At 40.3% G+C, this 22,155-nt stretch overlaps 3 protein-coding genes across 5 annotated transcripts in view; 2 read left to right on the top strand and 1 right to left on the bottom strand.

The window, feature by feature from the left end:
• Nucleotides 1–116: 116 nt before the first annotated feature.
• Nucleotides 117–17,224, top strand: cebpz (CCAAT enhancer binding protein zeta). Its single transcript, XM_007898468.2, has 16 exons — nucleotides 117–331; nucleotides 2,098–3,611; nucleotides 5,114–5,345; nucleotides 6,237–6,459; nucleotides 7,620–7,708; nucleotides 7,823–7,876; nucleotides 8,368–8,470; nucleotides 9,725–9,793; nucleotides 11,074–11,140; nucleotides 11,576–11,670; nucleotides 11,849–11,909; nucleotides 13,171–13,349; nucleotides 15,059–15,148; nucleotides 16,101–16,159; nucleotides 16,516–16,597; nucleotides 16,973–17,224. The coding sequence occupies exons 1-16, from the start codon at nucleotides 170–172 to the stop codon at nucleotides 17,110–17,112; spliced, it is 3,219 nt and encodes a 1,072-aa protein (XP_007896659.2). The 5' UTR covers nucleotides 117–169; the 3' UTR covers nucleotides 17,113–17,224.
• Nucleotides 16,605–21,266, bottom strand: LOC103181781 (protein CEBPZOS-like). Of its 3 annotated transcripts, none has more exons than XM_042333499.1 (5): nucleotides 21,221–21,266; nucleotides 19,455–19,573; nucleotides 18,998–19,042; nucleotides 17,224–17,313; nucleotides 16,605–17,073 (listed from the first exon to the last, which is right to left on the bottom strand). In XM_042333499.1, the coding sequence occupies exons 2-4, from the start codon at nucleotides 19,570–19,572 to the stop codon at nucleotides 17,228–17,230; spliced, it is 249 nt and encodes an 82-aa protein (XP_042189433.1). In that variant the 5' UTR covers nucleotide 19,573; nucleotides 21,221–21,266; the 3' UTR covers nucleotides 16,605–17,073; nucleotides 17,224–17,227. The 3 variants fall into 3 exon arrangements, with proteins under 3 accessions (XP_042189433.1, XP_042189431.1, XP_042189432.1); XM_042333497.1 differs by lacking the exon at nucleotides 21,221–21,266 and adding an exon at nucleotides 20,549–20,690 and having other exon boundaries at nucleotides 19,455–19,586; XM_042333498.1 differs by lacking the exon at nucleotides 21,221–21,266 and adding an exon at nucleotides 20,549–20,690.
• Nucleotides 20,980–22,155, top strand: part of slc30a6 (solute carrier family 30 member 6) — an 80,025-nt gene continuing 78,849 nt past the window's right edge. Inside the window, exon 1 of the mRNA XM_042333496.1 lies at nucleotides 20,980–21,328. Within this exon, the coding sequence (XP_042189430.1) occupies nucleotides 21,157–21,328 (172 nt within the window). The 5' untranslated portion in view covers nucleotides 20,980–21,156. The remainder of the gene's footprint in view (nucleotides 21,329–22,155) is intronic.

Here is a 22,155-nt window from a genome sequence, read left to right as displayed (position 1 = left end):
AAAAATAAAATCCACAGTCGAGAGTTATCCTCGGCAGCGAGTGCCGCGGCGGTTGGACCGCGGCTCGGGCTGTCTATCTTCAATGCGGGCGGGGCGGGGCGGTGTGTGTGTGTGTGTGTGTGCGGTGACCTGGCAGGACCTGGCAGGGCAGCGGTTGGTGAGGTGAGAGATGGAGGCGCGCGAGGCGGAGACCAACGGTCGTCGGGAGCTCGAGCAGCCGGAGCTCGAGGAGGAGGAGGAGGAGGGGGAGCAGCCGCGGGGCCACGATGGCGGCGGCGGCGGCGGCGGCGGGTTCACACTGGACGACGTGCTGCAGCTCGGAGGGACTAAGGTGAGAGAGAGGGGGAGAGGAGAGAGGGAGGGAGAGGGTAGGAGAGGCCGAGGCGCCTTTCGGATACTAGGCCTTCGCTCCCAGACACACGCGTGGTGTGGCCTGAGAGCGCTGTTGGCCGCGGGGGCCCGACTGTGTGTAACAGTAATGTCATCATCATCATCATCATCTTTACTTTTGATATAATAATAATAATAATAATAATCTTTGCTTTTTTGATACGGCGCTTTATCAGAGAGGTCTTATCCAGACGCTGCCAAAGCGCACTCGCAGGATACGCTGCAAAGCGAATCGACTGCCGCCGACGGCATTTAATCCGCGCCCCTGTGCCGGGAATGCTGTGAAGTGCGCCCCAGACCAGACCAGACCAGACCAGACCGGGCTGAAGGGTCTCCAAACCGCGCTGAGACCTCCACAGACACGTTGCAAATCCCAGAGGATAGATTGCTGGAATGGATTGCGCACTCCCTCCCCGGAGACAGGAGATCCGAGGCGTCCCGGACGCTTACCTAATTCCAGAGAGCGCCAGGCGCAGGTTGGCAGGAGCCACGTCTCGGGGATTCCCCCTGAGTGCGCGTCGGGGTGACTGCTGGAGTCTAACCGGCTAAAGTCACATCGTTTTTAAAACCGTCCCCGTGGCTGTCCCGGCGAGCTCTCCGGCTGCTTGTCCGGCTGGGACCACCCTCTCTGTCCGGGCTTCGGCTGCAGGGTTAACGGGAGCGGAGTGGGATGACTCCCCGCCCCCCACCCCCCCCCCTAGTGAGGGGTCTGCCCTTCCCGGTCCCGCTGCCGAGCCAGGCTGGCGGGGTTCAGACCGCCACAGAGGGCTGGCGGGGTTCAGACCCTCCGTTGCAAAGCATTTTGTTATAGAGGTGGCAAAGAAGTATACATAAACCTTGTGGTGTAAGCCTAAACCTCTGTCTGTGCTCCATCTCCACGCCACGCTCCCTGCACAGCTGTGTGGAAGAGCAGGTGTGATATGGTGTTACCAGTGCTGTGAGGTTGCAAACCTTGTAGAAGAACAATATTTTGCTTTCACGTTGTTTCTCTCCTGCACATTATCTTGCAGTGTGCAAATTTAAAACAAATACAGTAGTTGCGCATACCTTTCCTTCAGACTTAAGATTTGGCGCATTGGGAGAGGGGATTTAGAAGGGTGGAGGCTCATGTGAAGTCTCCCTGTTTGGCTGAACATTAAAGATCCTGTGGCATTATTGCAAAAGATAAATTAGTTTCTCCTGGTGTCCTGGCAATGATTCCCCTAAATAAACACACTAAACTCTGTACGCCCATCACACCAGTCCTCGCCAGGCTCCACTGGCTCACTATCACAGAAGGGATTGATTTCAAGATCCTTTCGCTCATCTACAGATCCCTTCAAGCCCTAGCACCTCCCAACCTTTCTGACCTACTTGCTCTACACTCCACTACCTGCTGCCTTTGCTTGGCTGGTTCTGGCCCCCTGTTTGTCTCTCGTCCCCTCCACTCCACCATTTTCAGGCACTTCGCCCCAAAGCTTTGGAATTCTCTCCCTCGATCCTTCCACCTTGCCCCTTTCTTCCCCTCTTTTAGATCATGACTGGAGACCTTTCTCTTTGACCGTGCTTGCCCCACACCCCACCGGCTCAGTGTCCGGCTCTGCCACTGTTAAGAACTCCGAGACCCTTCCCCATGTGAAGGGCGCTATATAAATGCTATCATTGTTGCTGTGCTATATAAAGGCTAAAAGTTATCGTTGTTGATCATCTATTTTTTTCCTTCTGCAGACTGACTATGTTATGCTGTCTGGAGTGGATGAGACTGCAGAGCTAATTGATGGTGACAAAAAGGGTACAATAGATGATCTAAAAGAAGGTGAATTGGAAGCTTTCATAAATAACCTAGGCATAAGAAAATATTCAAGTCTGCTAGGAGAAAAAGACGAAGAACATACTCAGACGGAAAAAGTTAAAAAGAAAAAAGAGAAGAAACCTAAGAAGACTGAAAATGAGGGACACAAAGAGACATCCCAAGTTGGGAAAGGTAAAAAGGAGTTGCCAAACAACGAACAAAAGAAAAAGCTTATTCAGAGTAAAGAAGTACCCAAAACATCTGGATTACCTGGCAAGAAAGGAAAACAACAGGACATATTTGAGTTCCATCCCAAACCTTATTTACTGATAAAACCTGGAGGAAAGTGGTATGATATGGATTATGCTCAAGAGTACAGTTCTGAGCCACAAAATGAAACTGTGGTCAAACAGTACAGGGATTTAGCTAAACAGCTATATCAACATGAGACTGATCTTTACAAGAATAAGAAAGGTAACAAAAATTCAGCAAACTCAACATGGATGAAAACTGTTGTCACAACAGGAACTTTGGCTGACAGAATGGCAGCCATGACCCTTTTAATCCAAGATACTCCAGTGCACACTATGCACTTTGTGGAAACATTAGTCAGTTTGGTCAAAAAGAGAGGCAGCCGACAGCAGTGTCTAATTGGCTTGAGTACTTTGAAGGAACTCCTTATCTCTGATCTTCTCCCAGACAACCGGAAACTCCAGACTTTCTCTCAACATCCCTTTGAAAATATAGAGAAGCTTGCCAGTGGAAACAGGGATGCCCGAGACAAACGTCTTTTATTGTGGTATTTTGAACACCTTTTGAAACATCAAGTTGCTGAGTTTGTGCAGTCGCTGGAAACTATGGCTCATGACACTGTCGCAGAAACAAAAGCCCGTGCCTTGGCTGCAGCTCATGAGCTATTGTGCAATAAGCCAGAGCAAGAAAGAGCCCTGCTGATTCAAATAGTGAATAAGATGGGGGATCCACAATACAAAATGGCTACCCGGGCCTCCTATCTATTGGAGACTCTGCTTTTTAAACATCCCAATATGAAAACCGTTGTGTGTTATGAAGTTGAAAGACTCCTATATAGACCTAACATCAGCCCAAAAGCCCAGTACTATGCTATTTGCTTTCTTAGCCAAATAGTCTTGAGCCACGAAGAGAATGATCTTGCTGGCAAGCTAATAACAATTTACTTTTCATTTTTCCGTGCTTGTGTTAAAAAGCAGGAAGCAAACTCTAAAATGCTCAGTGCTGTATTATCAGGTGTCAATCGAGCTTTTCCTTATTCCAACATGAGTGATGAAAAGATAATGGAACAATTGGATACCCTATTCAAGGTTGTGCATGTTGTGAACTTCAGTACAAGCGTCCAAGCACTCATGCTACTGTTTCAGGTGATGGACTCACAGCAAGCCATATCTGATCGGTATTATGTAGTGCTATACAGGTAACATTTTCTTGAGCATTCTATTTGACTAAAGCCTACAGTGAAAATGTATTTGAGTTTTCTGAAGTAGTTAAGTTAGGGGTCTACAGCAGTTGGGGCAATGGTCACCAACCTTTATGATTGGTCAACAAAATACATTTTCCTGATTGAATATTTTTTGATTTATGCCATCAGGCAAGAAATATTCAATTAAGAAAAAACTGAAAACACACTATCGATCAACCACAGACTAACCTGGACTCATGCGGATGTTCAGGGGCTGCTATATCCGGCCCATGAACCACAGGTTGACCACCATTGATTTAGGGGTTTGTTACAATAATTTAAGAGAGAATTATTTTTCCTCTTCACTCCATTGACTGACTGAAAGTTCTGATTCATTCATAGGTTCCTTTATTAAAGATATTGCTCTGTGAAATAATTTTTTAGCACACCACAAACAATAATACAGATGTTCGTTGAAGAATGAGGTTAAATAATCTTAAGATTCACTAATGGTTGCTTAATTTGAGGTTTCAGATTTTTGTTTAGAATGAGGGTTTAAGTGACTGATCATTAAGATGCTCTTGTGTGCATTATTGTACTTAACTACTTAAAGTAGTGTGGAGTTCTGTAGCAATATTGGTCAGAGCACTCATCCTGCAAGAGAAAGGACCTGGGTTTGATTCCCAGGCAGGGCGAAATATCAGGGAAGTTTCCTTATTCCACACACCTCTGTTTACTTAGCAGTAAGTAGGAACCCGGTTGTTAGTCGATTGGTGGATCGCTTTTCCAGGGGTAATAATCCCTTCAAAAATAAAAAATATAATAATTTGGTCACTCAATCCACGACTGTTTGTGGGACACTGGTGTGCTATGTTTTGCCCCCCAAAATATACTATACACTTCTGAATTGACTGTGAAGCCCTTTGAGACGTCTCAAAGACGTGATAAGGTGCTATATCAAATGCAAGGATTATTATTAAGGGGTATTGTCTTTAAGGGGAAAATGGATAGCTAATTGGGTTCAATAATATCCTTTCATCTAATTACCTCGGTTGAAATTGTGCCTTGAAGTAATGTCAACGGTGACCCAATGTTAAACATTTTAATTTCCAACACACCATCTAGTGCTTTGAAGCACTGATGGAGATGGCTGCCTTACACTCAATGTGGAAACGCCAGTTGGCAATCATGCCATGTTATAGTGCTGATTGATATTTTACGGTTCCCAATACCGAGATATATAATCGGGTTCTACTGTAGTTTCAGTGCAAATGTGTTAAGTGAGAATAATTATATTCTCTTCACTTGCAGATAATACTACAATAGTTTGTTTTTACAATGTATAAGAGGTTTATATAACTCTTTCTGAACTAGATTAATATCTTAAGAAGGAGTCATTGTAGGAGTATGGGGATAAGAGCTGGGTTGCAGTCGAGGCAGAGATTTGTTGGGCTGTAAAGTTCTATAATTGTATGATCTTAAATGGTGTTTGTTTTTGCTCTATTTCTTATGTACAGGAAACTGCTAGATCCAGGACTGGCACAGTGTTCCAAGCAAGCCATGTTTTTAAATTTGCTTTATAAGTCTTTGAAGTCCGACGTTGTGCTTCGTCGCATTAAGGCATTTGTAAAGCGGATTCTGCAGGTCACTTGTGGCCAACCCCCACCATTTATATGTGGAGCCCTTTATCTTGTTTCTGAGATCCTAAAACAGAAGCCAGGTCTAAAAGTCCTTTTGGAAGAACATGAGGTAATGTATTTACTCATTTCAATAATTGATCTTTGATGAAAGCCATTGACAGAAAATACATTGTTGGCGAGCTTTATTATGGTTTTGTCCAGGCATTTGTTTGTGTATGTGTCGGAATTCATTTTCTAGTCAATAACTTGTGTTGTCTTAGTTCTTTGATGAATTGTCTCTGAGCGATTAGTTTGATTTAGTGGTAGTACTTTCTTCTGGATCAGAGGTGTAGAAGGGTATGGTTTGAGCCCCACACAAGTAAAGATCCTAACCCAGGCCGACTCTGCAGTGTAGTATTAAAGGAGTACTGAGTTGTTCTGATGGATTTTAGAGATCTTATAAAAAAGAACAAATTGTTGTCCTCCTGCAGCAGTCAATAGTCTTTCCTCATTCAAGTTCACCAAAACTGATTACATTTTTCCCACTTTGCTGATCATTATGAGATAGTAGTAGCACACATTAGCTGCCGTATTTACATAGTAATTACTCTTCAAAGCAACTCATTGTGTGAAGGTCTTTAAGACATTTCAATGCTACATCAAATCATTAAAAAATAAAACTACATCACTAGTTATTCATTTGACATCTGACATATCCTCAATAGGTGGATAGATAGCAGGTACCAAAATAGAAAGTTGCTTCTGAAGTTGCTTCTGAAACTTTGGAAATTGCTATAACTATTATAAAAAATGTTTATCTAGCTAAATTACTTTTACTTAGTTACAAATTGATTATCTTAAGACAAACTAAGCACATTTAATTTAAATGTTAATGGAATCTTTTTTGGGTTCCTTAAGTGATCTATTTAGGTCTATGAAATAAACTGGCTCTGCTTTGCTGCGCTGATATTTCCAGCAGCTTAAAACACAAAAATCATAATTTCTATATTTTTCTTTTTAGGCTTCAGACGATGAAGAATGTTTTAAAGATGTTGAGGAGGAAGAGCAATTTAAAGATCTTGATGAAGAGAAAATGCACAAGATCTCAACAGACAACGGAACTGATGAAAAGTTTGCAGATATTGACAAAGAAAAAGAATTGGGCTCTCAGAATGCTGCAGTCATTGCTGGGAAAACAAAATCAAAAGTATCTGGGTCATGGTTACACCACCAGAATCAGGAAGGTAAATTTTTTGGATGAGACATTTTTGGGCCTTGCGATTTATTAACAATTCCTTCAGGCTTTTTGGTCAGCCAGTTGTCTCCTACAGATGCCGAAACCAATTACCCTGCTTGAGAATGTCAAAACCAGACTGAGAGTTTCAATTATTACTACTACTATGCATGTTCCAACATTGAGGTGTCACAACCCCCACAACAATTAATCACATGCAGTATTCCAAGCCTCCTGAGACTCGAGATCCAAATTGGCCCTGATCTGTCATCCAGGTATATCTTGGATGCCCACGAGTCCACCTCCAGGTACACTCGAGACATGGTATGTCTGAACAGTAAGTCCAAGAGCCTAGTGTGCAGGTGACCCATTCATTAGACCAGACGTGTCTAAAGAGTGAGTGACGCCTCCCTGCTATCTCGTGCGCACATTGGATAAGTGGGTCTGAGCCGATAAATGTATGCCATCTACAGATAGAAATTTGCCTGTGTCTGGACTGGAATGCACATTTTGTATAGCTGGATGGAGACACACTGTTACCTTAGACTTAAGATATTAGATGCAAGTTGGTGAGATCCATTACATGGGGTACCCAGAGTATGATTTGGGGTACTGCTGGAGTTTAACCAGTTAAAACCACATAACTCCCAATGCACATTTACTGTTGATTGTCAATTGGCTGTCACGTTTCTCCCACAAATATACAGTCAATTTACTTTACAGTATATTCTCTGAAGCGCTTTGAGAAGTCTAGAAAACGTGAAAAGCGCTATATCAAATGCAAGGATTATTATTAATTATAATTTATGATCGTGGATCACTATTGGGTTTCGTCCTGCAGGAACTGAGTGGGAAGAATCCCAGTGACTGGTCCTGTAGGCATCAGTCAGATGTCTCTGACTTAGGCCAACGAACCTGGCTGGCTGGTCTTTTATCAACAGACTCCGAGTGCGATGGACAGCTGTGCTCAGGAACTAGAATGCCAAATTACAGATCCTTGACCCAATTGTAATCTTTTGTTGTCGGGCATGTCACCTTGGAGTGAACACATTTCCAAAGAGACCCTACTTACCTAATTTCTCTCTTTTCTGCCCTCACCACCCCTCCCAAGAGGAAAATCACTTCCCACAAGGCATGATTATTTCATTCTTAACTTTGGTTTTGTATTAGGTGGAAAGTGTCTGGAGACCTACGACCCACTCCACAGGAATCCCCTCTTTTGCGCAGCAGACAGATCTAGCCTTTGGGAATTAAAGCAGGTAATGTTTTTAAACGTTAATAATAATGATATTTATAAACATATAAAGTTTGATTACAATATTCTTGTATGAATGATTGAAGTTGTACAATTAATTAATTGTTTTCATCAACAGCTGAGTGAACATTTTCATCCATCTGTGGCACTTTTTGCAACTACTATTCTCCAGGTGAGATACATAAATATTATGTTTATTTTCATTTTGTCGCTTCTCGATAATAAATTTCATATGCAACTGTTTTTTAATCAATATGAAAACCACAAAAACAATGGACCTAATGATATAGAATTTTTTTTAGCACCAAATATACCTGAAAATCACCAAATATACCTGAAAATTTCCTTCAATAATGTGAAAGTCAATAAGTAACAGTGTGACACTTGAGATCAATAATGCCCACACCAGGAATCTATGACTCAGAACCACACTATTTACTGATTGGGGAAGTACTTCCTAAATGTGATTTTTCTTCTGTACTTTTATTTGTGTATTGCGAATTATATAATTTGTATTTTTGGTCACAAAATCATTCTTTAAAAAACATGATATCATAAATTACCAGAGTTTGATTGTGAAGGTACTGAATGGATTTGGAGGGAAATCATTTATTGTGAGTTGGAAGGAAATAAATCTGTGTTGCTGTTATTGATTTCTTGCAGGGTGACCAAATCCAGTATTCAGGTGACCCTCTGCAGGACTTTACATTAATGAGATTTCTTGATCGTTTTGTATACAGAAATCCCAAACAATACAAAGGCAAAGGTAAAAGTTAAGTTTGTTCTTTAAACATTTAGTACTGAAACTAATTTACTACTTTCAGAAATCTCTGTATTTCATTTCACACAAGTTCTTCAAAAAGTATATATTACCCATGTTATTCCCCAGGAGTGAACTGTTTCTCAATCATTAAATGCAGGGTTTCCACATGCGTGTGCAATCTATTTTTTAAAAAAAAATACAACTTGTATGTGTGCTAACAATATAATTATTGAAATGACCTCATAATGCTTTGGCAAAAAACAAATTTTGTTTTATCCAGTTATTCTTTAAAAATGTTTTGTATTAAGACCTGTGTAGTTATTTATTTATGTGATGATGTACATATGAGTTTTTGTTAAATGGAGGTGGTGAAGCATAGAACACTATATGTTTACGATCTGGGCTGATTAGCTCTTGCTTGTAGGCATTTCTAATACTCTGTAGGATTTAGTACAATACTTGGTTGGTCTGAAATTCCACCTATTCTTAAACTGTAAGAAAATTTGTCTTAAATTTAAGATTGTTCAGGATTCCAGAATAATCTTAAATTTAATATTAATTTGGAAGGTGGTTCTTTTTAAGAACTGAGAAAAACAGCTTCTAAATGTAATGAATTTAAGAATTTCCACACTTCCTTGTAATCTTAAGTGGAAAAATGGTCTTAGAGGCTGAGACTAAGTAGAATTTTGGACCTGGAGTATTTACGGATAAAGGGATGAAAAATGCTCATTTTAAATTCGATGTTATATTATGAAAAATATCAAATTCCACTTAAAAACATGGAAACAGGAGTAGGTTATTCAGTCCCTTGAGTCTGTTCTGCCATTTTATAAAATCATGGCTGATTTGTACCTCAAGTCCAGTTACTCGCCCTTGCCCCATATCCTTAATACCCTGACCTAACGAATATCTAACTAGCTCTGTCTTGAAAATGTGAATGGATCTAGCATCCACAGCCTTTTGGGGCTTCTGTTAATGTTTCAATCAATGGGAACACATCTTGAATTTGGCAAAATATTATTTTAACCACCAAAGACACATCCACTATACCTCACAGTAAAATGTTTTGAGATGTCTCAATGACATGCCGAAGAGCTATGTCAAATGTAATTATTATATTATTTTGAAGTCTTCTGCAAATTCTCATCATTTTCTTTCAGCGTGTGTTTGAAATGTATTTTAGAGGATTGAGAATTATAGCCAAAAGAGATTATATCAAGTTACTATCTTCTGACAAAACGCTTTGTTTCTTTGCAGAAAATACTCACAACGTTGTAATGCAGCCGAAACAGAAATTTCAAATGAGTAATGTGCGTAATCTGCCAGGTAATGAATGAACTAAAGTTGTGAGCAAAATATGATGTTCACTGTTAGCCTTCTATTTGTAGGAATAATGGGTAAGAGATACTTAAAAGTTATTCTCTAGGTGTTTGCTATTGATAACAAGGGAAAATAATTAAATAGCTCCCACATCCTACAAATAAGCTTCAACTCAGGTTAATTTATAAACTAATTTATTAGTTGACTTTATTAATAAAACATAGAATTGAATTAGTTGATGGAAAGCCACATTTAGCTTCTGCAATTTAAAGTAGGATTCTGTCTCACGGCCTCAATGTATGATTCAATTTTACAATAATATTCAAAGACTGAACAGATCCAGAAGAAAATAACAATTAAGCAAAATAACAATCTTATCCCACATTTGCTGGACACAATCTTATACTTCCAACACAAAAAGTATCTCCAAACTGATTCTGAGCATATTATTAAATCATTTTCAGTTTATCTTGAGAGATTTACTAGTATGTTACCAGGAATGAGAGGATACAGCTATCAAGAAAGATTGGACAGTTTAATTTTTTTTCTCTAGAGGTGAGATAATTGGAAGGGACTTGATAGAACTATATACAACTATGAAAGAATTCAATAAAGTGGAAATTGATAGGCTGTTTCCACTTGATGGTGAGTTCAAATCAAGGGGGGGGAAATATAAGAGAGTATTGGAGGAACATCTTTCGCAAAGGGTGGAAGGAATGTGGAACTTGTTGCCAGTAGCTGTGGTTGAAGCAGAAATCATCAAAGTGGAAGAGGAAACTTGATTCACACATCAGGGAGAAGGGAGTAGGAGAGGGGTAGTGACTCATGAAGTACGAACACTGCACCAACTAATTTGACCAAATTACATGTTGTCATGTAAAGGTCTGTAACTTTCTATCTCTAGATATTGTCCTCTTTCATTCCCTTGATGTCATCCTATGACTTTGTCACAATCTAACATGACTGCTGCTCAGGTTCTTCTCAACTTTTCCTGCCATTGCTTTTCAATTTTGTATGAGAGCATTGTGCCAAAGCAGTCACGTGATTCATCATTCCACATGTGCCCACAGCTACTGCTGATGTCATTGGCACACGTGTGCTCCCCACAGCATCTGCCTGGCATGCTTGCAACCCAATGATCTCCCCACAGCTGGAGAGCCAGTAGGACACACTAGTTTGGTTCCTACATAATGTTAAAATACATTGTACATTTTGGATTTTTAAATCTAGAAGACTAAAGTGGAAGTTGAAAATTTGTTGATATTTTCATAAATTCTATTTCACAGTGAATAGTCAAGAATTTATTGACCGGGACGAGAGCCAGATCCCAGTAAATGAAGTCTTTTTCCATAGGTAAGAAAATCATGCTTTGTGCACAATAGTATTTGACCCTCAAAACATTGTTCAAATTCCCAGTAATAACTGACAGTGTGAAAAGTGGTAATCCCAAATCGGAGTATGACATTTTTGAAACGTGTGGTATTTATGTAATGGTAAAGTGAAAAAGAGTATAATGCATGCTCACTTTATCACTGTATTCACACAACTCTCAGTAAAATATTTTGTTTCTTGGGGCTTTTTTCATAGTTTGAGTTCTTAGTTTCAATCATATGCTTCAATGGCTTATTGGATGTTCCATCCAATATACGTGTGCACACTGGGGCACTTTATAAGTTAGCATACATAAAATAACTTGATTATGCATTGTTAAAAACAACTATGTGAGGGCATTTTAATTCCTTCTGAATACTTACTTCAAAATTGTCTGCTGCATTATCATTTACTCAGATATTACAGAAAAATTGAATCATTGCGGAAATTACGAAGACCCCGTGGGCAAAATGTTGAAGATGTGGATGATGATGAGTTTGAGAAGGCGCTTGGTAAGTATTATTAATTTGGGTATGTAAATGTTTTTAGAATATTAGTAGAGTAAGTTTTCTTTCTTTCGTAACCATGACTCCTCTCTAGCACCTCTTGTATATTGTCGGAAAGATTAATGTGAGTTTTGCTACAACTCAAATAAAGTAGTGAATGCTTATATGTAATTTACCTTTGCAGATTCATATGAAGGAGACCGTTATTTTCAAACTTTGATTGATAATGACTTGGACTTTGCGAGGTAAGATTTACAAATCTATGCAGTGCTTTCAAATTGTGGTGACTTGTCAAACGTTTGCTATATTGAAGCTCCATGCCATTTCAACTTAAAAGTGTGAATATTTGTTAGAAGAAAACATACAGATTATATTCCTATAACTTTTTTATTGATTCTTTTGCTATAAATTTACAATTCACTTTTTTTAAAAGATGCAAAAGACCTCCACACTGATTCTAACTACTGTAACTCAGGTGAAACATTGAGAACAATGCAAAGACTAGGTATCTTCCTGTGGGTGGAAGGAAAGTAATCTGTCCTCTTTTCACTCCTCTGCTTTGTCTTCTACACCATGTATTGTTGTCTCATCCTCCAATTTGAGTTCACTACGAGGATATGCATAGAAGTGGTCTAAGGTGACATCTTATCCCTCCTGTTTTTTTCCATCCTCTCAAGTGCAAAGCTAACCAGTCAAAAAGAAACTAAAGAAACATTGGCATAAAATTTTAGTATTTTATCTAATGCTGAAGCTGTATTAGAAATGGAGTATGTTAATTTTCATTGGGATTTCATTTGTGGATTTTTGTAAATCCATAAACCAGGAAAACTTAAATCTTTTTGAATGTAATGGATCTTTGTGATAGTTTAATGCCAATTATATGTGATTTATTTCGGAATGTTTTCTTAACACCATGGAAGACAATATGCCATTAAAATAAAATGCAATTTGGCATATAATATTTAATGTGTTTGAGTCATTAGATCCTTTGCCATGAGACACAAACATGTTTGTTATTCCAGGATAAGGCCCTAAAATAGGCTATAATGTTAATATAACCCTAGTTTTGTTAAGTATCTATCTAAATTTACATTTTGAAATGAACTACTTCTATTATTCCCCTGCTTGTTTCAGGAATATATTCGATGATTTCCTATTTCTAGGAAACTTGAAATGGTGTATCAGAATGTATATTGCGAAAAGTAATTCTTCATCTCTGCAGGTTGGATGTGATTTCAGTTCAGCTTTCACATCCTCTGTGTCTAAGGATGTGAAAGCAGGAGTTGGGGGCAAAGGGACTAGTAGTGTGACAGCAATTTAGTTAGGCCTTTTACATGGGTCATTTGAAGTGACAAGTAATTCGGGTAAATGTTGGCAACTTATCTTGTAATTAAACTCATCTTTATTTTATCCATTCAATTTTCATTGCAGCAGTAGACACAAGAAACTCTGAAATGTTAAAAATGTCTTCCATTTTCTATTCCCTTTCATATTCCATTTTCATAGTAACATGAATACAAAAACATCAAAAGATCGTAAGGGAATAGAAGAGCTATCAGATTTAGACGAAGATGATCTGGGTGACCTGGATGATGAAGAAGTGTCATTATCAAGCTTGGATGAGGAAGACTTTGGGGATGAGGTCGGAAAAGAAGGGGGAGCATTCTTCCAAGATTCAAATGAAGGTACCATTCACAATTTTAACACCTATACCACCAACTGTTCCTATTCCACAATGAACAAGTCATATTCTACACTGTTTATATTTCAAAGCGTTTCACAATATTTACTTTAAAGTGTAGTGATTCTGTATTATAAGTGAATCGGCAGCCCAGTTATGCACACAGCAGTGTCCCACAAATAGCTATGAAATGAATGGCCAATTTTATCTGGAGGATTGTTAGTGATGTGATAACAGTTTAGCCAGGTTAGATTGTGAGATCGAAGGGAAACTTGTATTTCTTTTTGAATAGAGCCATGTGATCTGAGCAGGCAGACAGGACCTCAGTTTAATCTTTTGTCCAGAGGGTGGTGCACTTAAACCCCGGCTAAGCGTACTAATATGGGAGGGAGATCCAATTTGGTGAGCTGGAATTTCCAGCTTAGTGTAATTACAATAGTGGTCCAGCATTTTTAAAAAATGCTCGTAAATGCTGGTACCAGGGTTGTAATTGTTTGAATAAACTATCTTCTGCTCGCGGGATTCAAATAATCTGAGTCAAAGTCAATGTCCCCAGCCAATATTAACATGTCAGGAGAGTTCGGGAGTCTACACGTGGACCTGCCCACATTTTACAAAAATATTTGGGTTTTGGCTAGGTTCAAATTCTGGATACCTGGAGTCTGGTAAGCCAGGAGTTAACTGTACTTCCAACAATGCAATGCACCCCCAGGTATGTGTTGGCGTGTTAGCCAAGACTGTGAGTTCAAACTTCTGATGTGTGGCTTTAACCTTCTGACTTGGAGGTGAAAGTGTTACCAACTGAGCCTGACTATCTCCATTTTTTCTTCACAATTCTTTTGTCAAAGATTAATTTAGCATTGGTTTTCCCTGTAGTGCAATTCTTTGAGATGAATATTCTTCCTTCAAAAGAAAGAAATACTTAAATGAATGTTCCAAGTTAAGGCCCTTATTACAATGTCCCATCATTGACATTGTGTGTAACTTTCAATAGAATATTACTATTAAAGTATTGATCTTAATANTTTTTAATAAAAATATAATGTAGTTCCATTAACTGCGTTGCCAAACATTATTAGCTACAGTAGAGCTAATGATGCAATAATTCGTATCCATAAAATTCCAACAATCTTGGATCAGGGTCCAATTGCCATATAGGCTCCCACATCATGGGATTACTTATCATATGACCAATGAATTTTATAGAATAGGACTACTGTATTTATATTCTTGGTTGCCTTTTTATATGTAATAAAATCAACTAAGAATGAAGGTTCTTCACTATTTCTGTATCTTTGCTACATTCTTGATATTCTTTAGTAACCAGATTCAAAATATCTGCCAAGGAATTTATCCTATTTTTTCCAATGGAAATTATGAATTACCTCGTAAAGATTACCATTAGGATGGGCTTTTCAAAGTTCCACAGGGAAGCTTTTCAAATGAATTATTTCTAAATTCAAATCTCCATTTTTTTAAAAAGTGGATGGATTATAGTATTGTTAGTGTATATATTTGCAGTTCTTTCATTTAGATTTTTCCAAAAGATGAAATGGATGCCTTTGAAGATATTATGACCTTTTATATTTCCTGTATTTTCTAGTCATAGTTAATGCATTGATTTTGTGCATAACACTTAATTGACTTTTTAATATGGAGAATGCCATTTCACCCAAAAATTGTTGCATAACTACTGTTCATGTAAATGTTTAGATGTTGACAGCGAAGCAGAGACAAGCAAAAGTTCCAAGAAGTCTGGGAAAAGGAAAAGAGATGAAATTGATTTTGCCAAATCTTTTGGAGGTAAGATCCGTGAAGTTTGTTCTTTGATTTGTTTCATTAGATGAACCTCAACCAAGAAAGTTGATTTAATTTCTCAGAACACCTGTAAATATCAAAGTTGCTAGAATATTACTAGGTTAATGGAGACCTTCTCAGTATTTATCACAGGAAGAAGCTTTTTGAAATGGTATCTAGATTTCAGTAACCTAGATGTTCTAAATGCAGTGCATAATTTAAATGGCTTCAGTCAGGTCGATTGATCCTCCTAGGATCTATTGAGTTGCAATACTTCACATACACAGATAAAATTTTTGATTTATTTAGCAGAAAATTAAGCGGAAATAGCAGAAAATTAAACTAGTTTGTTCCCTTCCCTGACACAGTGGACAATGCACACTAAGTAGGAGACTAGGAAGGACTCTTTCTTAATAAGATTTCTTATTGCAAAAGGGATTAAGGGATATGGGCATAAGGCAGGGTCAGGTTATTAGCTGGAGTTAGATTAGAAGATCAGCCGTGATTGAATGGCGGGGCAGGCTCGAAGGGCCGAATGGCCTACTCCTGCTCCTATATGTTATGTTATGACTGTTCAATCCCTGATTTCTGAGGAATAAACTGATCTGTTAAGGCTGAGATCATTAGAGTGCAAAGGCTGGTTTCAACATCTCTGGGACAGGAAAGACTGGAAGACTGGCGTTTGCACTGTACTGTATTAAGTAAACCTGTGACCTTAAATTATATTTTAATCCCAGAAACTCACACGTTTACTTACTACAGTACTTCATCCTGAATTTTAGATTAGTGGGTTTACTCCGGTGTTTTCTTGGAATTAGGACAAAAGTTATTTTTAATTAAATTCATGAAATTGAATTATGTAAGAATCATTTTGGGAATTTCAGTTAATTTGTTACTGTAAGTGTAACTGAAGGTGGAGTTCCTCAATTAATATCTTCAAATCTATAAATTGTTCCAGGAAAGAAACTGAAAAGGGGTTCTAAGGACAGTGGTGACATGTTTGCTGCAGCAGAGGAGGTGCGTGTACATTCTTTATAACACACACGTTTCAATTGTTTGTTTCCAGTTTTTAACAAAAAATTCCAACACTCCTGATATCCTTCTTTTCATTTCAGTATTATCCCATTACTGCCCCATACATACTTTAGTAACAGTTTTCCAATTGCCACGATTTAAAGATGCTTCAAGTTTAGCTCACATGGATTATTCTACGTCTGAAATTTAAACTGACCAAACTCAGTCTTAAATATAAATAAATGTTTGTGATAATTTAGTACAATAAAAAATCACAAACGTTGATCTCCATTCTGGTGAACTGTCGTTTTATGTTTTACATTCCTCAAGCTGAATTTATTTTGCTTTGCTTTTTCTAGTTTGGCTATCTACTGGATGAAAATGCAGGATCAAAGTTTGACAATATTGGCTTAAATGCAATGGCAAACAAAGATAAAGCACGTAAGTACCCACTGAAAATGTTAATCTTATTTTATTAACATCTTATGAAATTAATATTAGCAAGTAATACGTTTTATTAACATTCGGAACAATACAAGTTTAGACATGGCTAATGTAAGGTATTTACAATAGCTTTCTGCATTTTTTAAATGACTTCAACATAAAAATAGATGTTGAGAACATTGTATCTACTACATGGAAATCGAGATTATTGGAAAAGCGTTTGGTTTATGTATTTCTTAAACTAGATTCAATTTTGTATTTTAATTTTGTCAGAATATAACATACTTCCATTGGCCAGATACTATATACATAGAATGGTGTACTATTGCAAAGTTCAGGCGTTTGAATCTTCAATGCATCGTTGTTTTTCAGATATGAAACAGCTACAGTGGGAATCTGATCGTGATGCTTGGGTCAGAGGCAAAGATAGTCAAACTTTACGCAAACAGAAGAAACGCTTCAAAGGCAAGAAACTGCAAAACAAACGTAAAGGATTCAAAAAGCAGAAATAATGGAAGAGCGTTCAATCATTTTTATAAAATGGACAGCGCTCTTTACTGGCATCACAATTTGCAGTTTTATATACATATTGAATAAAGAATAAAAGCTAACTTTGTACTTGCATATTCATGGGTTATCCTTCTTGTACCAGGTTTCCTGATCCATTTCTCTGATTCCATAAATTCCTGCCCATTCGTTGGATTTATAATAAACTGAAAGTCATATTTTTAAAAAATCCTGATTAATCAATGTGTTATCAAATTCCATCACAAAATCCTTTGCTTATAATCTGCACCAGCTAAAAGGACAAGTGTATTGCTTTAGATTGATTCTGGATGATGGAAGGATTCGGTTCCTTCTTTGAATGTGTCACGGAGGGCTTTTTTAAAGATCTATTTTCAGGACTTTATATAAAGTGGAACCCAGTTATGAGGTGGTAGGTGGGGTGCATAAAATCCCAACCAATGTGTAAGGGCCATAATAGCTGTTCGGCTCTTCGACATTCATTGTGCAGGTGTGCAGATAGCCTGCTGACTTCCTATGCACTGTTTGACTTTCACGCTTCAGTTTTATCAAGAGTTCCAGGTCCTCAGAGCAATTTCACCTGCACATGCGCACACCAGGACAGTTACCTGAAAGTCATCCATTCTTTTTGCATGGAAGCCAGCAGGTGTGCAAAATTAAACTGGCTGACTGCACAATGCACATATTTTGGGGTCCCTGCTCCATCTGCTATAAGACAACCCATGATTAACTGGGTTCCCTAGATTCAAACTTCTAAGCAGGCTCAACAGGAACCCTAGTGTGTCCCAGGAAGATCAGCTAACACACCGCAGAATAATCACACCTATCCATACCACTTCTTCATTAGCCTGTGATGACCAACAGAGGCAGTATGGGAGGTACTTTTTTTTATCCTTCCCCGCCCCCCTCCCCCCCATTACACCAAGCAGGATAACTCAAACAAGATGACAGTAATATGTTTCTAGGCTTTGAAACCCACTGCTAAAGGATGTGAGCATAACCTATGTTGGCAGTTCTTTTTGTGACGGAGAAATTCTTCACTTCTAGTACAGCTAACTGAAGTAGGTGAAACATCCTGCTGTTCCATTGTGCAGCTACTTATTTTATTACACCACTGACATAATTAACAAAAAACCTTTCTCAATTCATCTGTTTGTGTACATAATAGTGTATTCTGACCCTTTGACTATGCAGGATTCCTGAGATTATTCACCGCCTTGGGATGACTTCCCAATGTGAAAGGCGCGATACAAATGTAATTTTGTTGTTGTATTCACTAGTTTATAGACAAGAATGTAAAAATAATAATAATCCTTGCATTTGATAATGCGCCTTATCACGTCTTTGAGATCTCAAAGCACTTCACAGGATATACTGTAAAATGGAATGACTATATTTTGTGGGCGAAATGTAGAACAGAGTTTACATTTCTTTTAAGCAAGCCCACTTTAGATGTGTGATGTTTGTAGGAACCACAATTGTCTTAATTGTTCTAGTAGTGATACTGTTTGAATAAAACATTTCCAGTTGGTGTAATTTTGAATTCTGCATTATTTGTATACTATCAGTCCATGATGTGCCCGTTTTGTGTATGGACCTGTGATGTATCAAAGATTTGACTGCAAGGTGGAAGAAATAAAATAAATTCCACATGTAGTTTCATTACAGATGAGATTTGCTAAAGCACCTTTGCAAGCCACCTAAATTACATTTTACTCTCCCTATGTTTGATTGGAAGATGGGTGATTCTTATTGAAAGGTAGCTGTTTCCAAATGATTTACTGGGGAGCAATTCTAAAGCATCTTGATTATCAAAGCTTTTAAGTACTGTACCAATACATTTTAAATGGTAATAAATACAAATTTACTAACCTTCCAAAATGGAGGGAAACCTTTTATTCAATGTTTGTCTGAATTCTGTTAAAACAAGATATTGTACTTGAATTAACATTGCACCAGGAAAACACGGTGGAATAGTAAATCTGGCCCCTGAAGATGGAACATAGACTTTACTTGGGGGGGGTGGGGGGGGGGGCACTAAATGGGTTGGGAACATAAAGAGGCCCAAATTACATATATGAGAACTTAGAAAGTCAGTTAAAAATATTAGCAGTCTTTCACAAGAGCCAGATCTCCCACAGAAGTTAGCAACAAATAATGTGCATAAGGACTGGATTCCAATAGTGAAAATCAGTCCTCTTCAAAAATGTCTTTATTAACAAAGTTATAAAATAAATTGTATTTTGAGCACCCTCTATCAATCATCTCAAAAGATTATAAGTGTAGTGATTATGTAAGCAAGCCTCCTATTTGCCCCAGCAATCCTTACCTTGACTGGTATTCATTCTCTGAAACACCCAGTAGGCTCCTAAAACACCTGCAAATTCAAAGATCAAAATTCCCTTGAATAATCTTTTTGCGATTGGTTCCATGGTTTTTGGTGCCATTCTAAAGGGGAAAACTGCAAGAATCAATGAATAATATAGCTGAATTATTGAACTTCCACAAAGTTTAGGAGAATCAAACATGTACTTTAATTTCAAAGTATTTCGCACATTATCCAGCACTTTCAAGTCAATACAGCTACTACCCAGCTCGGATCTGGAATGCATTGCCTGAAAGGATGGTGGAAGTCGATTCGATAACAACTTTTAAGAGAGTAGATAATTATTTGGGGAGGACAAGTTTCCAGGGCTATGGGGAGAGAGCGAGGGAGTGGGATTGATTTGGACAGCTCTTTTCAAAGAGCCGGCACAGACACGATGGGCCGAATGGCCTCCTTCTGCGCTGTATAATTCTATGGTTCCATAACTAGATGTTGAAGAACCATCTAACCCTAAACCAGTTTCTAACCAGACAATGTCCAGCTGCAACCAAATTCTGAACAAGTCAATGCCCAGCCTATATACACCCAGTCGTTGAACAACCCTGTACCCTGTGGAGTCCTGTAGCTCAGTGGTCAGAGTACTTCGCTTTGCAAGTGAGAGACCTGAGTTCAATTCCAGGCACAGGGCGAAACCTTGGGCAAGTTTCCTTACTCCACACAGAGCCTAATAATAATCCCTCCAAAACCCAAAAACAATAATAAATTGGGTCATTTTCAATCCACGACTGTTTGTGGGACATTGCTGCGCGCAATTGGCTGCCGCGTTCGCCCACAAATATACAGTCAATTCACTTTACAGTGTGTTCTGTGAAGCGCTTTGGGACGTCCTCCCGACGTGAAAAGCGCTATAATAATAATAATAATAATAATCCTTGCATTTGATATATATATATATATATCAAATATCAAATGCAAGGATTATTATTAAACCCCTGCCTGCTGCCTGCCTGCCTGCCTGCCTGCTGCCTGCCTGCCAGGCCTTTGGAACAGACCAGTTCCAAGCCTGTAGGGCGGAATCCATTGCCTGTAAGCCAGACCTTGAGGAGGGGAGTCGGTCGGTGACCACACTGTTGCCCACTCTGAGAATTCCCCGACTGAAGGTGCAGACAGCGACCCCGGGGCAGCGGCTGCACCGCTCACCCAACACCCGGACACGCGACAATCCCCCCCCCCCCCCCCACCCGCAGTGACCGTCCGGCCCGCGGGGGGGACACCGTACCCGAACACAAACGCGTTAGGAAATCCTAACTGTTTCGAATCCAATCTCTGATGGAAGAGACCAGTCGACGCGAAATGTCTCACCCGCAGCTTAAAAGGAACCTCCGCCGATCACAGATTTTTTTTTTTGATTTTTTTTTGCATTGAATTTTTTTTCGAACATTTATATTTTATTTTTTATTTTAAAAAAAAATGATTTTTAAAAAAAAATCAATTTGGGTCTACGGACTGTAAATCGCGGGCTGGCGGGTCGCGGGGGGGAGAAAAAAAAAATCACGAAAATTAGCAGCAGTGGGTTTTGGGGGAGACGCCGCTTTCCTTTCCTTTCTGCTCTGCTCTTCGCTGAAGCCAGAAGTGAAGGTGTGAAGTTATTTATTTGGGAGTCTCTCGGGGGCGAGTACAGCTTTAAGCGCCGGGTGAGGGGAAGATGGCGGAGGACACGTCGCGGTTCCCCACCGGGGATTATTATCCCAGAAAGTACGGGCCCAAACCTGACGTGGTGCCGTGCGGGGTGACCGAGAGGAAGGTCTCGTTCGCCGGGGGCCCGGACAAGCCCGACATGGTGGCCGTGGACGTGCTGAACGTCAAGGAGGAGGAAGGTCAGAGCACAGCGCAGCACAGTGGGCCCCGACACCGCCACCGCCACCGGCACCGGCACCGGGCGGTGAGCGGCCGAGCAGCGGCTCAACCCGACCCCGACCCCCAATCCCCCCCCCCAACCCCCACCTCCAACCCCCGACCCCCACCTCCAACCCCCCCCGACCCCCACCTCCAACCCCCCCCGACCCCCACCTCCAACCCCCCCCGACCCCACCTCCAACCCCCCCGACCCCACCTCCAACCCCCCCGACCCCCACCTCCAACCCCCCCGACCCCCACCTCCAACCCCCCCGACCCCAACCTCCAACCCCCCCGACCCCAACCTCCAACCCCCACCAACCCCAACCTCCAACCCCCCGACCCCAAACCCCAACCCCCCCGCCTCCAACCTCCAAACCCCCCGACCCCAACCTCCAACCCCCGACCCCAACCTCCGACCCCCCCTCGACCCCAACCTCAAACCCCCCCGACCTCCAACCTCCAAACCCCCCCGACCTCCAACCTCCAAACACCCCCGACCTCCAAACTCCAAACCCCCCACCCCGACCCCAACCTCCAACCCCCCCCGACCCCACCTCCAACCCCCCCCGACTCCAAACCCCCCCGACTCCAACCTCCAACCCCCCCCGACCCCAACCTCCAAACCCCCCCGACCTACATCCCCAAACCCCCCCCCCCGACCCCAACCTCGAACCCACCCCGACCCCAACCTCCAACCCCCCCACCGACACCAACCTCCAACCACCCCTGACCCCAACCCCCCCCCGATTCCAATCTCCACCCCCCCCGATACCAACCTCCAACCCCACCCCCGACCTCCAACCCC

Source organism: Callorhinchus milii, unplaced genomic scaffold (genome assembly GCF_018977255.1).
Source record: "Callorhinchus milii isolate IMCB2004 unplaced genomic scaffold, IMCB_Cmil_1.0 Scaffold3, whole genome shotgun sequence".
Lineage (NCBI taxonomy): Eukaryota > Metazoa > Chordata > Chondrichthyes > Chimaeriformes > Callorhinchidae > Callorhinchus > Callorhinchus milii.
Note: the sequence above shows the minus strand (reverse complement) of the source record. Positions and strands in the feature narration are given on the sequence as shown.